We start from the raw sequence: 23,110 nt of genomic DNA on the forward strand, positions 1-23,110 counted from the left end.
GAATTCAGGAATTTAAGAGATTAAAAAAAAAAAATCATTAAAAAAAAAGATTTCCAAAATAAAATTTAAAATATATTTGAAACTGAAAAAGTAGTCAGTATAGGCAATGAAAGGTAAATTATATACAAAATATAGTGCACTAAATAATGGTTAAATAAACCTACTCACATCTTGAATAATTGGAACCCCAAGGTGTTGCATATCATTTATAATCCATTTTTCTTCAGCTGGGATATGTGCATGTTGAACAAGTTTGGCTAAATTCTCTTCAGAAATACCTGAAATATTTAGGTTTTGTTGTTAGTGATGGATGTTTTTCTTATAGAAATATATTAATTGAAATAAAATAAATATGGAAGAAAGAAAATGACAGCAAAATTATTTATTATTAACATTTTCTGAAAATTATCATCATGCCTTAAATCTTTTGTTAAAATGCATTTCACTTAAGAGTCAAAATGAATTTTCCCTCATAAAATGAATTTTTAATGAATTTTAAATAAAAGAAAGAATAAGTACCGCCTTTATGAATTATATATAGAAGAATTATTCTAATCTTATCATAAGCTGTTATTTTTTGGTCTAACAAAATTGGTACAATGTTCCTCATGTGGTCCTTGATTTTCTCTCCATCAGCATCTGTTCCCATTGCAAGATCCTGTAGTAAATATATATAAGAAAAATTTCACTAAAGTCACTCACTATGATAATAAATTTAATGTTAAATTCAAATTACGACAAATGTAAATAAACAAACAAAGTTTGCTTTTAGAAGTGTTGAGATGTGTTAGAAAGTTAAAGAAGTGATTTTTTAAATTCTCAATCGCAGAATAATGCTAATAATATAGCCTGAACAGGATAAACTATCCCTATTTTGCAGAGAAAAGTGTAGGTGGTTAGCTGTGGACACGAACTTACATCCCTGTGATTATGCGTCACAATGCTTTGACCGATTAAGCTAAACTACCCACTACAAATTCCTCTGCAAATTAAGATATATAAATCTTGCTTTATGAGACGCTCTCATATGTTAAATTCAAATTGCGACAAACGTAAATAAACAAACGAAGTTTGCTTTTAGAAGCGTTGAGATGTGTTAGAAAGTTAAAGAAGTGATTTTTTAAATTCTCAATCGCAGAATAATGCTAATAATATAGCCTGAACAGGATAAACTACTCCTATTTTGCAACGTAAAACTTTAAATTAAAAAATTATGGTGTGTCAGAGTTCATCATCATACAATCAAAAGGAAATCTTCTTTTCTATATTTTAAATTATTTAATCTACTGATGGACAGAGCTGATTTTAAAAACTAAATGGTCATAATTAATTGCTATAGTACAAAATAATTTCTTTTTAGCACTTTATTGGTTATATCCAAAAATTATTCAATTCAAAATGATTGCAATATTATATCAATTCTACTTGTTATTGTGTTACTTGGCCCATCAGTAATGCTTTCATGTGATTAGAAAAAAAAGGGAGAAAGAAGGAGTGAGGGAGAAGCGTCCATGATGTGATGTAGAGGGAATGTAATTGTAATGCTTTCACATGATTAGTTGAAGGGAAAGAGAGAGAGGAGGGAGGGGAGGGAGGGGCAGGGACAGGGGAAGGAGGGTAAATGGCATGCAGGGAGGAGAGAGGGAGAGAGAGAAGAGGGAGGGAGAGAGGAAGGAAAGAGGAGGGAGAGGGGGAGGAGATGGAGTGGAGGAGAGGGAAGGAGGGTGGTGGTAGTGAAAATGGAAGTGGTGGTGATTGGATAGTGAAAAGTGTTTTTATGAACTAAGTTTTTTTATATCACCTATTACTTAACGCATGCACATAAGTGCAATTCCATGAAATTTTGGTGCTCCTTTAAGAGGCAGATATATGCAATTTAACTAAAGGTTGTATCATATGTATGGGATATTTTTTTTTTGTTTATGGGGGAAATGGAAAAATAAGAGTGAATATTTATTTTATGAGTGCTGTGTTAAGTCTATAAAATTGTGCATAAAATATATAAAGTGTATAGATCATCATCATCATCATCATCATTGTTGTTTAACGTCTGCTTTCCATGCTAGCATGGATTGGACGATTTGACTGGGGACTGGTGAACCAGGTGGCTACACCAGGCTCCAATCTGATTTGGCAGAGTTTCTACAGCTGGATGCCCTTCCTAACGCCAACCACTCCGAGAGTGTAGTGGGTGCTTTTACGTGTCACCCGCACAAAGGCCAGTCAGGTGGTACTGGCAACGGCCACGCTCAAAATGGTGTCTTTTACGTGCCACCTTCACAGGAGCCAGTCCAGCGGCACTGGCAACGATCTCGTTCGAATGTTCTTACATGTGCCATCACGATTTTGCTTTCGCTTGCCTCAACAGGTCTTCGCAAGCCGAGTTTCTGTGTCCAACGAGGGAGACGAAGTTGGCATGGGTGCCATCCGTTGAAATTAGTTCGACATTGTTTTTTTTTTTTTTTTGCTCCCACATAAATATATTTCATTTGATTTTTAAAGCTCCCTGAATTAAATGTGCTAATATCTAATTAATCATTGATTTTGCATATAAATGCCATTTCCATATGATTTACTCTCTGGAATATATCAACTCCTGTACAATATTGTACAACTACTTTGTGAGTCTGTCATCAATACTTCAGCAAATACAATGAAATCGATGCTTTGCTGTAGAGGTCTAAGAAGACTAGATAAAGTGCATTAAGTAATCACCACATTCCAATTTCTTTCACCTTTCAATGAGTAGCAGATGAGTGACTATCTTTCGAAACATATACAACACAGGTTACATTTTCAGGATTTTTGGATAAAGATTTCAGAAATAACCCAATAGATTTACCATTAATTCCGTGAAATATTCACAGGTCCTGCTAGTAAATTTTAAAAGAATAAGTGAACATAAAATTGAAAGAAATTAAAAAGACAAACCTGTTCAACTTTACACAATTTGTCCACATGTTGTTGGTATTGCTTCATGCAATCTTCAGCTAAGTGGAGATGTGTGGAATATTTGGAAAGTTCTTTCTGATATTGTGGCATCTTTTTTAACATCTGTGATAAATCTTTAATTCCGGCTTTATCAGCTGTACCCATTCTCTTTGCATCAGCAAACTGCTTTAGTTTCTTTGTCACATTTCTATTAAGATTAAGCAGATTACATCAATTCAGAAAGGAAAAAGAAAATCTTATATTCAATCAATCACTCTAAATACACACCTAAGTTAAAACCACAAAACATAAATAAATCAAATTTCAATATTTTCTTTCTTTTTTTTTAATCAACATTAACCATTTTTAAATTGCATCTGTTCTGAAATTCATTTGACAAACTAGTTCATACATTTAATTGCTAAATTTCTTACCACAATTTATAAAAAAAATTTCCTTGAACATTATAGCAACAAAATAAAGTTTCTCAATGCTGATGAAAAGTTGTGATAGGATGATATCTTCAAATCAGTTGTGACCTCTAAGTTCAAAGTACAAGATCTGTTTGGCTATTTTTGTGTCTAGCATCCATTTAATATGGCCTAATGATTGGAGTTGATGTTTTTCAATGATGGTTTGGATTCCTATGGATTTTGTTCTTGTCAGTATCTCTTCTTATTTGGTAATCAGGATTAATTGCAGTTTTGCTGGATGAAATCTCTAAAGACAACATAAATGATGCTGATACATATTCAAGTCCAACAGCAGTACAGATATATGTTCAGCCCTACAGCAGTAAGACACACCAAACTTTTGTTTTGAGTCTCAGGTCATAGTTGTGAAAAACATTACGTTAAAAGCACCCAAAAGTTTTGCTTGCAGCCAGTTGATCTCAAATGTAAGGAAGAAAAAAATTGGACAAAATGCTGCTAAGAGACAAAGAATGAAATTTTGACTAGTTCACTATGGTTAGTGATTTGAAGAGGCTTTTCTTCCTTTTTAAGTAGACATCAGCAAAAAACTTTAGTATGCTGACACTAGAACCAGACATCTTGCAAGTATTAATAAATGAAGTGGAGGTGGTGCATCTACTGAAGTGAGCTGAATATGGCACAACATGTGAGCACATGGCAGCTCACAGATCATCATGATTTATTGATTTAAGTTGGTATAGATTAAAAAGTCCATGAAAATCTTTAACCAGATTATAGAAAAAGATAAGTTTCTGTTGTTCTCGGCAGCAAACATCAAGTCAGTCTTTGAGAAAGAAAGCTGCATTTTCCTCCACAAAGCAAGCTTTGTTCAGTCACTGAACAAGAAGTGAGATTCCCAGCCACAAACATCAAGGTCTGTTTGGGTAAATGATCCTGGATTCCAAACTGAAGAACTATCAATGTCTCAAGGTAGATATAAAAACACAACCATAGAATTCAAAATGACTGGTGGGAAAACCAAGGTCAATAAAACCCAAAGTTACGCTGACCAAAATGATATGACCTCCACTCTGCTAAATTGTACAAACAAAGAGAATCATACTTGAAAACTCCAACAGATTCTACAACTATAGAAAAAATATATTTATCCTTAATTAAAGATGTGTTAAAGAATTTTCTTTGTCTTCTTTTCAGTGGAGTATTTACTTCTTGCCAAACCATATGATGGTATGATCGTCCTGAAACTTGGATTTTCTACACTAAGAAGTATTCCAGCCTTGGCTTGGATCCCGACAGTGTTGATAGCCTAGTATTTGAGTTGAGTGCTTCTCTGGAAATACCCAACTTCACACCCAACCAACTTTAAAGATATCAGTATTTTGACCATTTGCCAAAAATGACTGTGGAGTATGTGGAGAAACACAGCAGGATATTGTCATTATCATCAACAAGTAAGATCTTACCCTGAATACTAGAAGTACATAAATTACAAAAAAATGAACTTACTGAGAGACAACTGCAATGTGTTGGTGTCGCATTTCAACCCACAAGTCATCATTTTCATCTAAAAGTACTTCTTTTTCTGGTACTTCATTTCCACCAATATTTACATATCTAGAGAGAACATCAAAAGAAATAATTTAACCTTAAAATATAATACGTCATTTAAATTTATGTCTAGTCTAAATCTTGCAACAACCAAGATTTAGACACAAATTCAATAAGTGAGAAATGATAAAGACAGTGATTAAGAGTAGGAAATCAGGAAAAACAAACTACAATCAAACATGGTACACTTATTAAGAGGCTCATTTTACACATGGGTTCAGGTTTGCTCCCACTGTGCAGTATATTGGACAAGAATCTTCCACTTTTCCTTCATTTGACCAACACCTTGTAGGTAGAATGTCGTTGCTGGAAATTGTGCAAAAGCCCATCATTTTACACACACATATGCATGAATGTATGTAATATACACATACATACAGATTTAGAAATATTCAGCAAATGTACAAAAAAAGACTACATTCCTGTGCAAACATGGCAAAGATAATGCTAAACATGAGGTAGCAATAGTAATAGGATGCTCAAACTAATCTCATCTTCTCAATGTATAAGTGAAATGTGATCTTTCTTGAGGATCACATCTCAGAGGACAGTAACTCAAAATAAAAAATGACCAGACTGTGATAATCTGTTCAACACATGCCAGCATGTAAAGCAGATACAAAATCATGATAATGATGTATGCATGTGTGTGTGTGTGTGCATCTTTTGCCAGAGGGTATAACTATCATTAAAAAAATTCTTTAAAACTTAAATAAAAAACTGTTGGTTCTCAAATAAAGTCCCTTGCAATATGTATTCTATGCTGAGTTACAAATATATGCTTTCTTTGCAACTACCAGAAATGCATTGAATCAGTGATTGGCCCATTGGATACAGAATAAAAATAAATATAATATTTAAAATGCTAAGAGAATCAAGATGAATAGGTGTTACAGGATTGTACAGGATTAGAATATATTGAAATCCTGAAAGGATTGGCGTAACAGTACCATAAGTGATAGCTATATAAGTACCATAAGTGATAGGTATAAAAGATATACCCTCTTGAGGAAAACTGAAAAAGTTCTTTAAAAATACAATGAAGGTGATAGAAAGAGTTAGCAGAGTTAGAATAAAATAGCTATGGCTTCTGTAAACTACACTTAGGATAAATACCAGGACTTGAGGTTGTATATCTTGAGGTACAACTTCAAGAGAAATTCTTTAAGAAGAAACAACTGTTTAACATTTGTCAACTAAAAGGCCTCTGCCAGAATTCCAAACCCAATCACCTGGTAGGCAATGAAAAAATATCTAGATGTGATGAATACTTTTTCAGACCACATGTTAGAAGTAAAATCAAAATCAATAGTGAATTCATCATCGTCATCATTTAGCATCCATGGCACGAGTTGGATGGTGACAGGAATTGGCAAGGCCAGGAGCCACACCAGGTTCCATAGTCAGTTTTGACATAGTTTCAATAGCTGGATGTCCTACCTAATGTAAACCATTTTACAGAGTGTACTGGGTGCTATTTATATGGCACCACCACCAATGCTTTTTATGTAGCACCATCACCAGTACTTTTTACATGACACCAGCACCAATACAACTTATACTTGTGGCAGCATTCATTTGAGGTGGGCTGTGCTAGCTCTGACTAATGAGTTCGTCATGTCCCTCATGACTGCCAACCACATCCAATGGACAAATGCCCCACTGAAAGAGCAACTGCATCAGATAGCACAAACATCATAGCTATAGTCATCGTTCACTGTTGAGGTGTACTGTTCGTGTTTAGAGTTTCAATGGGAATACAAGTTCACATGTGGTCCCCAGTCACACGCATACACACTTTAGGAGAGTGTGATCCATAGCAGTTCATCTTGCCGTCAACTGTCAAATCACAAAGGATTCACTGACCAAGTCACTGCTGGTTATTGGAACAGATGTAGCCTGGGTTTGAAACAGGGACATTGGGGGTGGTGCGAATAGATGAGGAAACTAGCAAATGAAGGAGAGAAATATAGGAGAAGGGCAGGGATTACAGTAGATATGTGAGGACATTGAGAGTGATAGCAGGTAAGTAAGCAGTTGATGATGGAGAGCAGCAGTGGGGTGATTGAAAAAAACAGAAAGAAAACGGAGAACATGGTTAATACTGTACCTCAAGTATAACAGAGTACCCATGTGCAGTTATGATAGCTCACTAGAAATTTTATCCAAATTGTTAGTAGGGTGACAATTAGTATTGGAAATGAAGTTAGTAATAACATAGGGACTAGAATGATGCAGAGTGTGAAAATTTAGAGAACTGCTAGCACTGGTGGTGATAATGAACTTCTTTGACAGCAGGTTATATCAAGTACATTCAAAAAATATGATAACATAGGTTAATCAAAAAAAAAAAAAAAGGGTAATAAAAGCAGTTTTTGCAACAAGTGCAAGGAATAAATATGGACTGTAAGATGTACGAGGTTAACAAATGAAGTTGAACACAAATGAATTGAAACTATACCTCCACACCAAAACCATTAGGAGATGCATGTAATGCAAACTGCTAAGATCTACTGGGTTAAAATGTAAAAATGATATGGTACTGAAAAGCACTAAGAGAAAAAGGTAGACCATAGAAGATTTAAAGAAATGCTGCTATGACACCAAAGATTATTACTTCCTCATAATTAGCAAAAATTTAGAAACTGAATGTTCAAGATCTCAAGGCTTCTATATTTATCTTGATTCTCATGTTTTATATATCTATCTTACTAGGGATACAGAATACTCTAGTAATACCGTTAAATTATACAAAGATAAATAATTGGAATTAATAAAGTTGTGCAGCAAACAAGATGAAGTTGGATTTCTAAGTTGTAAAGGAATAGATGCAAGTAGTGCAATCTATCAGTCAATGAGTGCACTAAAGTTAATTGGAATTTTTAGCAGAAAGCATGCCCAGATTTTAAATGCTAAATGTAGACTAACTCATGAGTAATATCTCTGTTTTAAAGATAAATTATTATAAAGTGAAATTCTGTTATCCAAGTAATTTCATGAGTATCATGGAGCTAGTGAGAACACATTAACTACATTTGGAGAATTTAAGAACACCGTCTTATTTTAACAATTGTAACAAAGATGCATTTTTTTTATATAAGTATGCCACCGATGAAAACAGAACAAACCCATAACTTCTCTGAGACCTCACTGTGAATGTTAACCTCAAGTTAAGAGTAGATTTGAAACTATTGCAGCAAAGACTTAAATGAATCATGTATAATTCCATCTGCTATCTTGCTGATATCCATAAGTGTTATGGTGTTTGGCACTCAAACCAGGGCAGGAAAGTAGGGGACCTGCAATGACTGAAAAGAAATGAGATGCGAATGACAAATAAATCTAAGGGATGTACTGAACAACACACTGGTGGTTAATGATAACTGAAGCAGAAACATACAAAGAAAAATTCGGCTGGTGATGATAATGAAATAGATGTTAATTGGTTTATATTCTTATGACTAGACACTTTCAAAAGTGAAGTATTCAATTATTTTCTTTAAATTACTAAATCAAAATGTTCATATTTTTAGTTGTGTATAATTATTAAATAGAATGATCCAGTACTCACTAAATTAACACTGCATTTGACTTAGCCACCTTCCTTGCACTTAAACCAGTAGAATCAAACACGAGAAGTTTCCACACAAATGATAACCATATTTATAACCCAAGATTTGCAGAGTTCCTTATTCCAATTTAAGTTAATTCTCAACATTTGGCAGGGTAAGTTAGTCATTTTAATAATATTCTGGCTTTACTGCATTTGGGTCAATGTTGCAAAAACTCTTGTCTGATGTGAATTAAAACCCTCCATCATAATTTTATGTAAGAATCTTTTGTTATGTTCCTAACACCAGCTTAAATAATCCCTCTAAATTCTAGATTATTTTCAAGGTTAACTGAAGCACATAAGCAGAGTATTTTATTTGAAAAGTAGTCATGAATGGATTAAGTGAAATTATGAAATAAAATAGTTTAAAATACAGTCAACAATGAGGAGCTAATGTCACCTTTTCCTCATTGCATAATTATTTCTAACTGGACTTTTAATATACACTGCATAAAATATATTAATATTAAATATCGTTTTTCTATATGGGTGTGGAGGATAGCATCTCTTACATATCTGCTAATCTTTCAAACCTACTCATTATAATAACGGATATCTACTGAGTGATTGTCCCATCACTAACTTTGGCAGAATTAATAAGACTGAAACAGGTCCAGAGTTGTCTCCCATATTTCCTGAAATGATTAAAATATTAACTATTTTTTTTTTCTTGATGCCTTATTGTTTATACTAAGATTTTTTATGCTTACTGCATTAAATATGTTTAATGCTAACGAACTAGACATAATAAAAACACTTAGAACTTACTTGTAAACATCATTTTCAATAGGAAGAAGGTCATACGCCATAGCTTGGAAAGTTAATTCATGAAGAAGAGGCGAAATAGGATCAAAACCTCTATCTAATATCAACAGCTGAGACCGATCCTTTTGTGGACCCTATATTCGGGGGAAAAAAAAACAAACAAAAAACCTCAAATGTAATTTTCATAAACACATAACATACAAACATGACAAAAAAAAATGTATAAACATGAACACCTTTTGTCAATGATCTAAGAAACAAATACTACCAAATGAAAACATTCCAACTACCAGAAAAACACTCAACATATCATTTCAAACAATTGTAACAGTAAACTATTTTGTCTAGATTTCATCTTTAACAATTATACAAACAAAAGTTATACAGTGCAAAGTACCGTTAACTTTATTTGCTTCAGTGAACAGAGCAGAACGTATGTATCACACCTACTTTAATGTATATGTTTAGGTTAAGCAACTCCAACCTTGTGCATTGGAACAAATTTATACATATGAAAAATTTTGGTTGTTCATCAGTGTCCATGAGATCCTAATTTACTTGTGCATATACTGACTGTACTATTTAGTAGCATCTAGAATGATTCTGTACTGTCTAAATAAAGAACGCAAACAGACAACCCTAAAGAGCTAACAAATTATTTTTCATACCCTGCTTTATCACACATATAAATACAGTAGCGTAATGGTTTGTTAAAATATTTCAGATCAACAAATATAGTACACATTTTTATCCAAGTCAAATACATTTCTTGTAGACTTCTCTGAATAAATATCTTTCAATGATTTTAAACTGTACTTTGTTTATTCTAACTCTTTATGACTTATCCAACACACACAAGCATAGCAAGGGAATGTAAAATGCTGCTGATGACAATGATAATACTAGTGTGAATAGGACTTTCTACCACCTTTATTACTTGGTTCATTAGCGTTAAGTTTGCAAACATTTCCCTTTCATAGAGTGGCACCAATGAACAATTGTAGTTACATTAGTCCTCACAAGTAACTTATTCTTGTGACAAATGATTATGACTAGCATTTCTCCAAACTATTTTGATGCTTTCAGCATCACTAATTTCTTTGTGAAAACTGTCGTTTACTCTAATTTCAAAATCTGTATGTTACTTGTCACAGTTCACCTAATAATTTCTTGTGAGGAAGTTCTTGTCCCTTTCATAATCTATGATCAGCAGTCAAGTTATAGTGACTTTGAAATTTCACTTAGAAGTGTAAACATATACTTTCAGACAAGCTTTAAAAATGAAAAGCATAAAGTGTTTGGTCAGTTTTCCAAGACAACCAGGAGAGCATGTCTTCTTCAAACAATTGCATGTTTCTTTTCATCATTTACACATAATATAAGAACTTAGTCTTGAAAAACTATCTGTACATGGAATCGATTTTAATATCTCTTTATCTGAAGAAAAACTTATCCTTTTGAAATCAGACAATTTTCTGAGTAGACAAGAGCCTTCAGAAACAATAAAATGAGTTCCTTTTGTGTCTTCAACACATGATTCTCTAAATGTTAGAAATACATAAATTCAACAGGATTATATTTAAACCAAATATATGAATTTTAAAGTTTAATACTTCTCCCATTGTTGGATCATCAGCTCTGTAGGCATCTAGTTTTTGTTGAACCATTTGAGCAAACTCAGCATTCTTGTCATAGTCCCTAAGAAAGAAGATTAAAATGCAATTTGAATTTTAAAATTAAGACAGCATTAAAAAAATATATTTTTAATGCACAAAAAGTGTTCTGGTTACTAGAAACATTTCTTGTTTGCTTTAACATATAATATTACTTTCACTTCCCAAAGGGACAATCAAATTGTTATAAACGAATTTAACTTACGATCGATATCGAACAGAAGGATATTCACCAAGTGTGGCACAGAGAGTTGCAATTTGTTCTGCACATCTCTCTAAATTAGGAATGCTTCCTTGCAATCTTGAAGCATTGTAGTATACTTGGAATGTATCAGGAGAGTCCAAAGAGAATATCTGAAAAACATTTCATGTCAGTTTTAAAATAAATATCTTATTTCAAACAAATTTATAAATATACAATCTGTTAAATAAGTGAACATCTAATAACAATGGATAATTCAAAATCAAAAACAATATACATACATTTAATACTGTATCATTCTGTTATGAATTAGATTTTGCAAATATAGTGTTTTTATATAGAGTATTCCTAATAACTAAACAGAGAAATTAGTCTAATCAAAAATCTAAATTTAAAACCACAATGAAAGTGAAATATATTTCTAAAAAAAATATATATCAAGACTACATATGTATGTATGTATGTATGTGTATATATATATATATATATATATATATATATATATGTGTGTGTGTGTGTGTGTGTGTGTGTGTGTATGGCTATCTTCTATCCAGTGAGAGATATACAGTAATCCCTCGGCTATTGCGGATGTTACATTCCAAAACACCCCGCGATAGGTGAAAATCTGCAAAGTAGAAACAGTACTCTTTTACTTTTTTACTTGTTTCAGTCTTTTGACTGTGGCCATGCTGGAGCACCGCCTTTAGTCGAGCAAATCGACCCCAGGACTTATTCTTTGGAAGCCTAGTACTTATTCTTTCGGTCTCTTTTGCCGAACCGCTAAGTTACAGGGACATAAACACACCAGCATCGGTTGTCAAGCGATGTTGGGGAGACAAACACAGACATACAAACACATACACACATACATATATATATATACATATATACGACAGGCTTCTTTCAGTTTCCGTCTACTAAATCCACTCACAAGGCATTGGTCGGCCCGAGGCTATAGTAGAAGACACTTGCCCAAGATGCCACGCAGTGGGACTGAACCCGGGACCATGTGGTTGGTAAGCAAGCTACTTACCACACAGCCACTCCTACGCCTATGTATAATTTTATTATAAATGCAAAACAACACCACGGAGGGATCAACGTAAGCTTAAATAATAAACTGTGATAGGTGAACCGTGATATGGTGAGAGATTACTGTATATAATTTTTAATACACAATCTAAGAAAGAGTTACTAATATTTTCATGCTGTAAAGATATAATAATTTGGCAGATTTATATAACATGCCATGTATCTCCAAGCATTTGTTCAGATTCAGTGCATACTGTTAAACCTATTTGAAAATCAGGACACTGGTCTATAAGAAAAAATGGGAAGGAAATTGCAAAGAAGATTGATGCAAAAAGTTGGATGAGAAGAAAAGAAAAGTAAGATATTTGTCCCCTTTTCCGATAGAAATCATAATTAATCTAACTGGTGTAGCATAATATAATGGAGAGAAGGCCAGAGTCTGTAAGAGGGTGGTATCTTCCAGTTTAACAAAAGAAACTTGTACATGTGCTTGCTTTTGCTAAAAGTTTTGGATCTGGAATTAAATAACGTGGTGGAATTCTTTCATCTAAAAAGAATGTGCAATCTCTCAGCTACGCATAATTTGCATCTCTTTGATCCATTTATAAATGGTATAGATTTCTCCACACAATTTTCAACTTGATTGTATGTGGATCTTCAGATCTCAAACATGGATAGCCAACTTAGCAGATTCATTTTTATCAAAGTGTCCGAAAGAGAACTGAAGATTAAAACTACCTTCACATAAACTGACATAATTTTTTACTCTTGATTACATTGTCTGAGAGAAATGCAGTAATTTCAACTTCATAAACAACTGAGTTTATCAAACATGCCTGATCAAGAAGGCAAGCTTCAAGATCTCAACAGTTACAACTGGGAGTGGGCTCTTGGTATGACTAGCAAGTGATAATGTTCTTTATATTGGGGCAGCAACAATACAAAATTTTTAACAAGCATCTATTAAAAATCTTCCTGTATTTGTGGTTTACTGGAAAATGCTTATTAAATAATGCCAGGAATTCTTTACTTATGTCAGTTTTAACATTTGAGGAAGAGGAGGAAGGGGGTAACTATATTATTTCCCTAAGAGTATTTTTAGGCTCCATATTTTTTAACTGAAAAGTTATATGATATTTTTGAAACTACTGTTAGCTAGGGTATTCTTTTAGTATAGGGCTGCTTTATCAAATATGTGCTTTGGAAAGGATAGATTAGATATCCTATTGCTGATGTTGGCTATCAGGTTTTTAAACACTATGGTGGGGGTGCAGAACTGTTTATGTATATATATGAGTTTCTCATTCTGTTTGTGATAGGGTTTATAAGAGCAAGAGTTTAAGTCTAGGGAAACATCTAAGAAATCAACTTTGGACAGATTAATAGATGCAGTAATTCTGAGGTATAACTGACAAAAGTTTTTTCCTTATTGCATCATTATCACAGTTGTTAGATATGCCCAAACCACTGTCACAGTATAGGCCAAGTGTGTATTGGGAACTTTGATCCCAAAGTATTTAATATATAGAGACCTACACAATCACTGATGTTTGCACTGTCATACGACCCTGTTGTTACATCTAATAGGTCATCTGTATCATACTTTTTTAACCCATACAGAGCCCTTACTGAGTAAAAGGGTTTTTCAAGCATTCATGATAAAGTTCAGGTCTTTGTAGTCAATATTGACATATCTTTTGGTAAACTCAATCACCTTATCCACTAATGATCTTGATATTGAGGGATAAAAATATACAATATCAAACTGTAAATCTAGCTGTATGCTTATCCTTTAAATTCCAAAACCAATCTACCACAGTGCTGTTCTTTACCTATTGTAGTTTTTAGTAAACTCTATAATTCTGATATTAATATTCCTTAGTAATTTTTAGCTACCAAAGCCATTTCAGTTCTTGGTGGGTTCAATAGTCTACACGTGTGTCTTATTACAGAAATTAGGTTTGCGATCTTTTAGAGTAATAAAAGTTTCACATTTTGCTAAGCACCCTAACCTATCATCAATTATATATTGTTTAGAGAGGAATTTAGCCTCATCGTTAATATCATTGTGCCTATCTATACATGAGCTACACACATAAGTGATGCATGTGTGTGTGTGTGTGTGTGTGTGTGTGTGTGTGTGTGTGTGTGTGTGTATATATATATATATATATATCTCATCATCATCGTTTAACGTCCGCTTTCCATGCTAGCATGGGTTGGACGATTTGACTGAGGACTGGTGAAACCGGATGGCAACACCAGGCTCCAATCTAAATTTGGCAGAGTTTCTACAGCTGGATGCCCTTCCTAATGCCAACCACTCAGAGAGTGTAGTAGGTGCTTTTACGTGTCACCTGCACGAAGGCCAGTCAGGCAATACTGGCAACGTACACAAGATGTGAGTGTTTGTGTCTATACATGTATATGTATGTGTATACACACACACTTAAATTTGACTGATTTGGTAGACTACATGAAAATCTAAAAATTGTTAACCCAGCTTTATGTTAATAATATATAAAGCCAGTATATAAAATCAAGATTGACTGAATGAAATAGAAAAAGAAAAAAAAATAACTGCAATAAATGGTTTTGTGTTTTTATGAATGGATAAGAATTGCCTAAAGTTAATCAATTGATTAATTTTTAGACATGTAGACTATGTAGAAAGTATTTACTCTTACCTGTGATTCATATGGAAGAAAAGCTATATTTATTTCTTTTAGTGTTTTGATGAATTTTAAGGTGGTAGATTTGCTTAGCTCTTTAAATAATTCATCAGGACATGCTGAAAAAAAGTTTATAAAAAAATTATCTTAGGAACGAATTCATTGGTAGCTCTTCAATTTGTCTACTTAGGATAGAGTTCTAAATTAAATATTTTTAGTGTTTTAAAATGTGAATAAAATTTTAATTATAAGTCTATTTGTAACTAATATAATAAAAAAAGCAAATCTGTAATCTATTTTTATTATTTGTATTGTTACACTGTTCTATATTTTTGGAATGAGGAATTCTGTACATTACCTACATTGGACAGATATGTGTCCTCATCTTGTTTGTTGTTACCACGTTTCAGCCTTCATCAGGTGTCCTGGTGGAATTTTGAACCCAACCCTGGGTTCTCATTTTTACTGATGTTATTATTTAGTATTATTATTACTTGGGGTTAGTAGCCCACGCTCTTAACCATTACACTATATGCCCATGGGAAATTATAGAGTAAATTTTAGGGCTTATAAACCTAATATTTTTGTATCCTTCTTTAATACCGGTTCCCATATTCTACTCACATCTGCATTAGGTTTGGTTAGGAGGTTATTGTGTCCTAGCATATGTGCTGCCTCTTTGAGTTTTTGTATTTTCCAGTGGTGTCCTCAGTCTATTATTTTAACTTAATCCCACAGTGAGAGGTGGTCTCCACTTTTCCATACATGATCAGCTATACTTGATTTATCAACATCTTGTGTCACAGCTTCACAATGTTCCTCTTCCCTTATTTTGAGTGGGCGACATGTTTCGCCTTTGTATAACCTACCACAACTGCATGGGATGGAGTACACAGTCTTTGGTCATATTCTCTTCTATTGGTGGTTTTACTCGAAGGAGATATTTGTGAAGAGTTGTATTACTCTTGACTGTCCTATGTCATATCTTTTGTATCTTTTCCAAGAGGCCTTTTACATAGGGTAGACAGACTGTGGTCAGTTCATGGGTTTCATCCTCTCTCCTCTTCCTAGAGTGATGAACACCTGTCTAAAAGATCGCACTAGTATCCTAATAGGAAACTTGATGGAAATGCTGACCTTCTATGTAGAAACTACCTACTTCAGAGTAGACAGTGAGATATATCAACAGGATGAGGGTTTAGCGAAAGGTTCGCTGTTATCATCAATATTAGCCAATATATACATGGAATACTTTGAGAATTTGGCTTTAGGATCAATACCACTAAAGCCAACCACATAGCTTCAATATGTTGATGGCACCTTTATACTATGGCCCCCACCAGGAAGATGTCCAAGTACTGCGATATCATGTGAACTCAATAAAGCCATCCATACAGTTCACAATGGTAAAGGAAAAAGACAAGCAGCTAGCATTCCTGGATGTATTAACAACATGCAGTAAGCATGGGTTCAGGACATCCATATACCGCAAGCCAACCTTCACTGGACAATACCTCAACTTCAATTCCCACCATCCATACAGTGTAAAGAGAGGGATTGCACAGTGCCTAAAACTAAAAGAGGCAGCACATATGTTAGGACACAATAACCTCCTAAGCAGATCTAGTGCAGATATGAGTAGAATATTAAGTATTAAGGAGGGATACAAAAATATTAGGTTTATAAGCCCTAAAAATTCACTCTATAATTGCCCATAGGCATATAGCATAATGGTTAAGAGCGCGGGCTACTAACCCCAAGTTCAATTCCAGGCAGTGCCTTAAAAAATAATAACAACAACAACAATAATAACATCAGTAAAAATACATTGGGAATGAGAACCCTGGGTTGGGTTCAAAATTCCACGAGGACACTTGATGAAAGCTGGAGAGTAAATCAGCTGAAATGTGTCCTCAACAAGATGAGGACACATATCCATCCAATGTAAATATTGTATTGCTATGTTAACTTAAATTTCTAACAATAATGCATCAAATTTCCAGTTTTCACATCTACCAACACTATCCAACCCCATGATAGTATGAAAGAAAAAAGACAGAGAAAAGGTTTGAAGATCAATCATTATGTATTATCTTTTCATTTTGAATTTCTTTTACTTAAGAAATTTTCTCCCTTCTTTTACAGTGACTCATTTTTTAGTGGAAGAGTAGTCTCAACTGATATATATATATACTACAAAATTTAGTGTTAAGGAACAAATATGCAAAGTTTGAGGAATAAATATCCCTTTGATCTGAAAAACTGTATTTCCTGAAGTTTGAGAATTCAGGAAATAAAAAAAAAAAAAAGAGATTGCTCTGAGATTGAGGGATTTTTTTTTTAAATGCAGATTTAAAAGCAATTATCAAGTTTACTTAGCTAAAAATAAAAAAATACTTTGAATTTCATTTTCAACAGCCCCAATTTCTTTTTAATCATCTCTCAATAATCAGTCATAAATCCGTATCAAGTTAAACTTCAGTATAATTATACACAAATATAATTTAGTATAATAGTAGTTATATTCTTTTTTTTTTTTCGTACATTTCTAAATAGGCTACAAATCTATTATAAGAAATAGGCTGAAAAGTAAATGAAATCAAATCGACAAAAAAAAAAATATCTAAGTTCAATTATTTACCTTCAGAGAAGAATATGTGTGCACCCCGATACTGAGGGCTCTCAGGATTTTGGAAATCAGCCATTAAACTCTTGACAGACTTAAAGAAAAAAAATCAATATTTTAATATTTAGTAAAAGAATAGATAGACTATATAGAAATAGAAGTGTCTAAAAATGCTTTATGAACTGAGAAACTGAAACAAACAAACAAAAAAATACATCTATTTACCTCCTTAGTTGGGGTAATCAAATAAACTGCTTCAAGCAAAGGCAATGGTTCTCGTCTCCTGTTTATATCTTCCACCACTGCAATAAAGAATCAAGGATTAAATTATCCAAATAAATTAAAAAAAAAAATTTAATGTACCATTTATTCATCTGAAATAAATTCAACTGAGTACTTAAAGTTACAAGTGCAAAAAACATAAACTTTATTTGAATAATAATCTGTAAAAGAAACCGCATTAAAATTATCAGTTTCAATGTGTCTTTATCTTAGGCTGTATGAATCAGTTATGATTCCAATCTAAGATCTTGTATGTTCATTATCTGTCATCTGATCTAAGAAACTCGTTTTTTTAATGATCTGATCTAATTCATTTCAACTTTTCAATGATTTATCTTTTTTTTTGATTCCGCTGCATCTCTTTTGTGTCCACAGTTTGCATTGAGCACACCATATGGAATTTCTACAAACAGCCTTTCTACATATCAAGCAGGGCCATATTCCAGAAGGGAATTGAGAAAGCTGTCTATTTCCCAGCTCAATAAAACTTTGGTCTCTCCTAAGTTAACTTTAAGACCTTTGATTTCAGGTTTAGCTTCTACAGTTTCAGCTATAAGAATTAGACCATCAATAGAGAGGAACTCTCAAGCGTAACCAGTCTTAAATTCCTTTTATAGCCTAGAGGACTATGAAAATTACAAGTGGACCGGGAACCTGGCCCTTCTTGCAAACTAAATTTGTCGCTGTCCTGATTGCTCTCATTTTACTGACAGCTGTTCTGTACATGGCTTGGATGGCTCTTGCCAGCTCTAGCTTCCTCAGGGATCCCCAAATCCGGGAGCAAGATTTCTCCATGTTGACAAATGCCAAGTTCTGTTTACTTTTGGCTAAAATCTTCTGCAGTTGCCTTACTAGAAAGAGAGCATCAGTAGTGTTTCTCCCTGGCACACAGCTAAACTGCATCTCATCTAGGCTAACTCTCTAAGTAGTTAAGCTACAACCTTAGTCCAGCAACACCTAAATTTGTGCTTTGCTTTGATTAAAATCTGTTCATTTGTATTAAAAAAAAAACATATCTTGAAATATTTTATTTGAACTGAAATTAAGCAATAGTAACTCACGTGTAATTCCCTCAGACATGATCTCATGCATTTTGCAGCATGCTGATATCATTCTCATACTAAGCTGGTCAACAATAAGAACTTTCCATTCTGCATTTTTCTTTACTGCCAATACAACATCATTCATAATTTCTTGAAGGCAAAAGAAAAAAGAAAAAAAGTAGGATTAGCCAATTTATATTTCAATTTCAGATTAGAGAAACACAACTTTGATAAATGTTAATAAAATATAATTTCAGAAAAATGTACATTGTTAAAAGACATGCATTGATACACAATTTCATTAACAACTTTTAACCTTTTAGGATTTAGATGAATCTGTCAAATGTAATGCGTATTTATTCATTGTTTTGAACTGATTATGCATTATCTCATAGCTTTATGATTTCAATGATGTGATTGTTTATCTTTAGAGTGATATAGTAAGGTAGGTTTGAGAGACTAGACCTAGCCAATTTGAACATACAATAGATAGAATATTTGAGCCTGATAACACCCGTTTAAAAGCGTTAAAAGTCTTTTTAATTCATACATCTAAACAATGTTCAAATCAAGAGCATTATCATAACTCATGACTTAAATTCCTAACAGAGAATATGTATTTTTTTTTTATTGATTGATTTTGCCAGATTCTTTGAGAAAACAGAATACATTACTGTAGTGTCACCAAACCACAACATGATGCTCAACTCAAATTCCAAAAGGATTTGGACTTGTAGGCACTTGGAAAAGAGAACATTTTCTTTTTAAATCTTGGTTTTAAAATAATAAAATCATACAAAATGAAATCATCTGAATTATCAATATTGAATCACTTAGTGTAAGTGTTATACATATTTTATGATTGCTTTTCTATTCCAGCATTGAGTGGATATGTCATCACAGTCTGAGATAGATATTATTTGGAGTTACCACTCTCCTAGACAAGTCAGGAACCACACTTTACTTGTAACTTCCATTTTTGGCATGGTCTACATAGTTCAATGCCCTTCCTGGTGCTAACCACCTTAGTGTATATTAGTACTAGATATGTCTTATCTCTGGCAAAACTAAAGAGTCCTCTCTACCCTATATTTTCTCCATTCATCCAAGACAACATTAACTGAGAGAGCAAATTAGAGAGTGATGAATAAAAAGCAGGACAAAGTAATAAAAGAAAGAGTATGATGTGAGAAATAGTGATAAAAGTGCAAGAGAGTGTTAAAGGAGAGGTATGGAAAAGAGTGAGAGTTATAAACAGCTACATTTTGGTTGTTGGTAAGGAGATTGAATAGAAAACAATAGTAATGGAAAAAGAAGCTGTGGCAGGTCAAGAGTGATAGCAATTCAAAGTCCTCCATTAATACACTAATGTCATGGTGGAGAAGCAATAAAAGGGGATATGGGGGAAGATTAAATTCAGAGGAATTCAATACTATCCTTAATTACACAGACAGCATGGTACAATGAGAGAGAAGGTTGTAGATGGAGACATAAAATGAACATGATGGGCAAAAGAGCACCAGCAGCATTTATAAGTCTGTTTTTCCATGCTTGCATAGGTTGGTGAGTCTTCTTCAGCACTCTGTCCTTTATCATCTTTGTAAAGTTAGAACTTTAGAAACTACTCTATATTATCTTGTCCCATGTCTTCTTAGGTGTCCCTTTTCCATAGATTCCGTTTGCCTCAAGCACTGAACTCTTTATACAATTAAGATTCTCCTTTTAATATCAGAAGCCCATAAAAACAGTCTTCTCTTTTGTACACTACAAATACTCTTCTTTCAAGTTTTATTTTCCTTTCAGCTCATTTGCCTATATTATTCATGCACACTAACATTGAATTTCCAGTGAAGTATGCATCAGTGAAATACAGACACACACACACACACACACACACATATACAGAGTGTCCAGAAATTAAGGTAACTAAAGTTTCAGGCTTTAATAAACTATCAATAAATGTGATAAGATATGAAAATTGTACATCATTATAAAATTTTAGCGTATCTTCTTTTTTGTTTCAGATGAAATAAATTCAGATTTATAAATTAGATAATGGCCATAGACTGTATATATTTATATACCCATACACACACACACACACACACACACACACACACACACACACACACATATATATTAAATTCAAATTACAATGAACATAAGCAAACAAATGAAGTTTGCTTTTAGAAGCGTTGAGATGTCTTAGAAAGTTAAAGAAGACATATACAAAGACCCAGGAAGACGTGGGATGAGGTGAAGAACGACCTTCGAACATTAGGCCTCACCGAGGCAATGACTAGTGACCGAGACCTTTGGAAATATGCTGTGCGTGAGAAGACAAGTGAGACCATAACCTGGTCTCACTGGTTTGCCAGTCCTCAGTCAAATCATCTAACCCATGCTAACATGAAAAGCAGACGTTAAACGATGATACAGATATATATATATATATATATACATAAACACAGATATATATATATATACATAAACACAGATATATATATATATACATACATATATATATATATATATATATATATATATATAACGGCTAGTCAGAGGTAAACTATCCAACATTACCCTACAGAGGACCTTTCCAGCAACAGCTAACAGACAGATGCCGCAATAATTATTACAGACATCCTTTCTGCCTTTAGATTTATGTAGTGTCTCCATAGTTGCATCACACCAATCCGGAGGAACCTCTTCACTTTGCCAAACCCTCTGAATCACATCCGTCAACATTCCAGAAAGATGATCACCATCATATTTATATATCTCTGCACCTAGTCCATCCATGCCAGGGGCCTTTCCATTGTTCAATTTCCTGATTGCTGCTTTTATTTCAGCCAGGTTTGGAACTTCTGCTATAAAATGTTTTGTTGGTTTCTCGGGTATATTATCAAGAAAAGAGAGATCAACTTCAGTGGGTCTATTGAGCAACTCATGAAAATATTCTTTCCATCTCCCAACAATATCTTTAGGATTTGTTAATAATTCTGTACCATCCTTGCTCCGAAGTGGCTCAACCTTTCATGAAACTGGTCCATAAACTTTTTTCAAGAGAGAGTAAAAAAAGTTTGGAATTATTAGCATTTCAAGCCTCTTGGATTTCATCGTATCTATCACTCCACCAATTTTCCTGCATCATCCGTAGCTTCCTCTGCACTGTTGCTTTTACTACCTTGAAATATGTAGCCACTGTCCTGTTCGTTGACATGTCAACATTTTGCAACATGTTAAATGCAGTTTTATATTTAAGAGATGAGGAATTATATACATTATTTACATTTGATGGATATTTGTCCTCATCTTGTTTGTTGTTAACACAACGTTTCAGCTGATATACCCTCAAGCTTTCATCAGGTGTCTTGGGGAAATTTTTCGAAGTTATTATTATTCAGTCACTGCCTTGAATCAAACTCGGAATCTTGGGGTTAGTAGCCCACGCTCTTAACCACTACGCAATATCAACAAACCAATCTTGGTGTTTTTTAACAACAAAGCCAAGAATGTTACTACAAATCTCATACACTCTTTCTTTGAATGACTTCCAGCTTCCATCACAGGACAAATTTATCTCACTCACAAACTCACTGCGTACTGTATGTACATATATATATATACATACATATACATATATATATACATACACACATATATATATACATATATATATATATACATACATATATACATATATATATATATACATACATATATACATATATATATATATACATACAAATATACATATATATATATATACATACATATATACATATATATATATATATACATACATATATACATATATATATATATACATACATATATACATATATATATATATATACATACATATATACATATATATATATATACATACATATATACATATATATATATATACATACATATATACATATATATATATATACATACATATATACATATATATATATATACATACATATATACATATATATATATATACATACATATATACATATATATATATATACATACATATATACATATATATATATACATACATATATACATATATATATATATACATACATATATACATATATATATATATACATACATATATACATATATATATATATACATACATATATACATATATATATATATACATACATATATACATATATATATATATACATACATATATACATATATATATATATACATACATA

At 33.0% G+C, this 23,110-nt stretch overlaps 1 protein-coding gene across 2 annotated transcripts in view; it reads right to left on the reverse strand.

The window, feature by feature from the left end:
• Positions 1-23,110, reverse strand: part of LOC106874525 (syntaxin-binding protein 1) — a 77,097-nt gene that overhangs the window by 28,184 nt on the left and 25,803 nt on the right. For both annotated transcript variants that reach the window (XM_052972671.2, XM_052972670.2), the window contains exons 2-12: positions 18,900-19,031; positions 17,782-17,858; positions 17,572-17,650; positions 14,946-15,049; positions 11,230-11,378; positions 10,965-11,049; positions 9,355-9,485; positions 4,872-4,979; positions 2,932-3,139; positions 520-658; positions 169-278 (exon numbers count right to left, since the gene is read on the reverse strand). In XM_052972671.2, coding sequence (XP_052828631.1) covers positions 169-278; positions 520-658; positions 2,932-3,139; positions 4,872-4,979; positions 9,355-9,485; positions 10,965-11,049; positions 11,230-11,378; positions 14,946-15,049; positions 17,572-17,650; positions 17,782-17,858; positions 18,900-19,031 — 1,322 coding nt within the window. The remainder of the gene's footprint in view (positions 1-168; positions 279-519; positions 659-2,931; positions 3,140-4,871; positions 4,980-9,354; positions 9,486-10,964; positions 11,050-11,229; positions 11,379-14,945; positions 15,050-17,571; positions 17,651-17,781; positions 17,859-18,899; positions 19,032-23,110) is intronic.

Source organism: Octopus bimaculoides, chromosome 1 (genome assembly GCF_046866305.1).
Source record: "Octopus bimaculoides isolate indiv1 chromosome 1, ASM4686630v1, whole genome shotgun sequence".
Classification (NCBI taxonomy): Eukaryota; Metazoa; Mollusca; class Cephalopoda; order Octopoda; family Octopodidae; genus Octopus; species Octopus bimaculoides.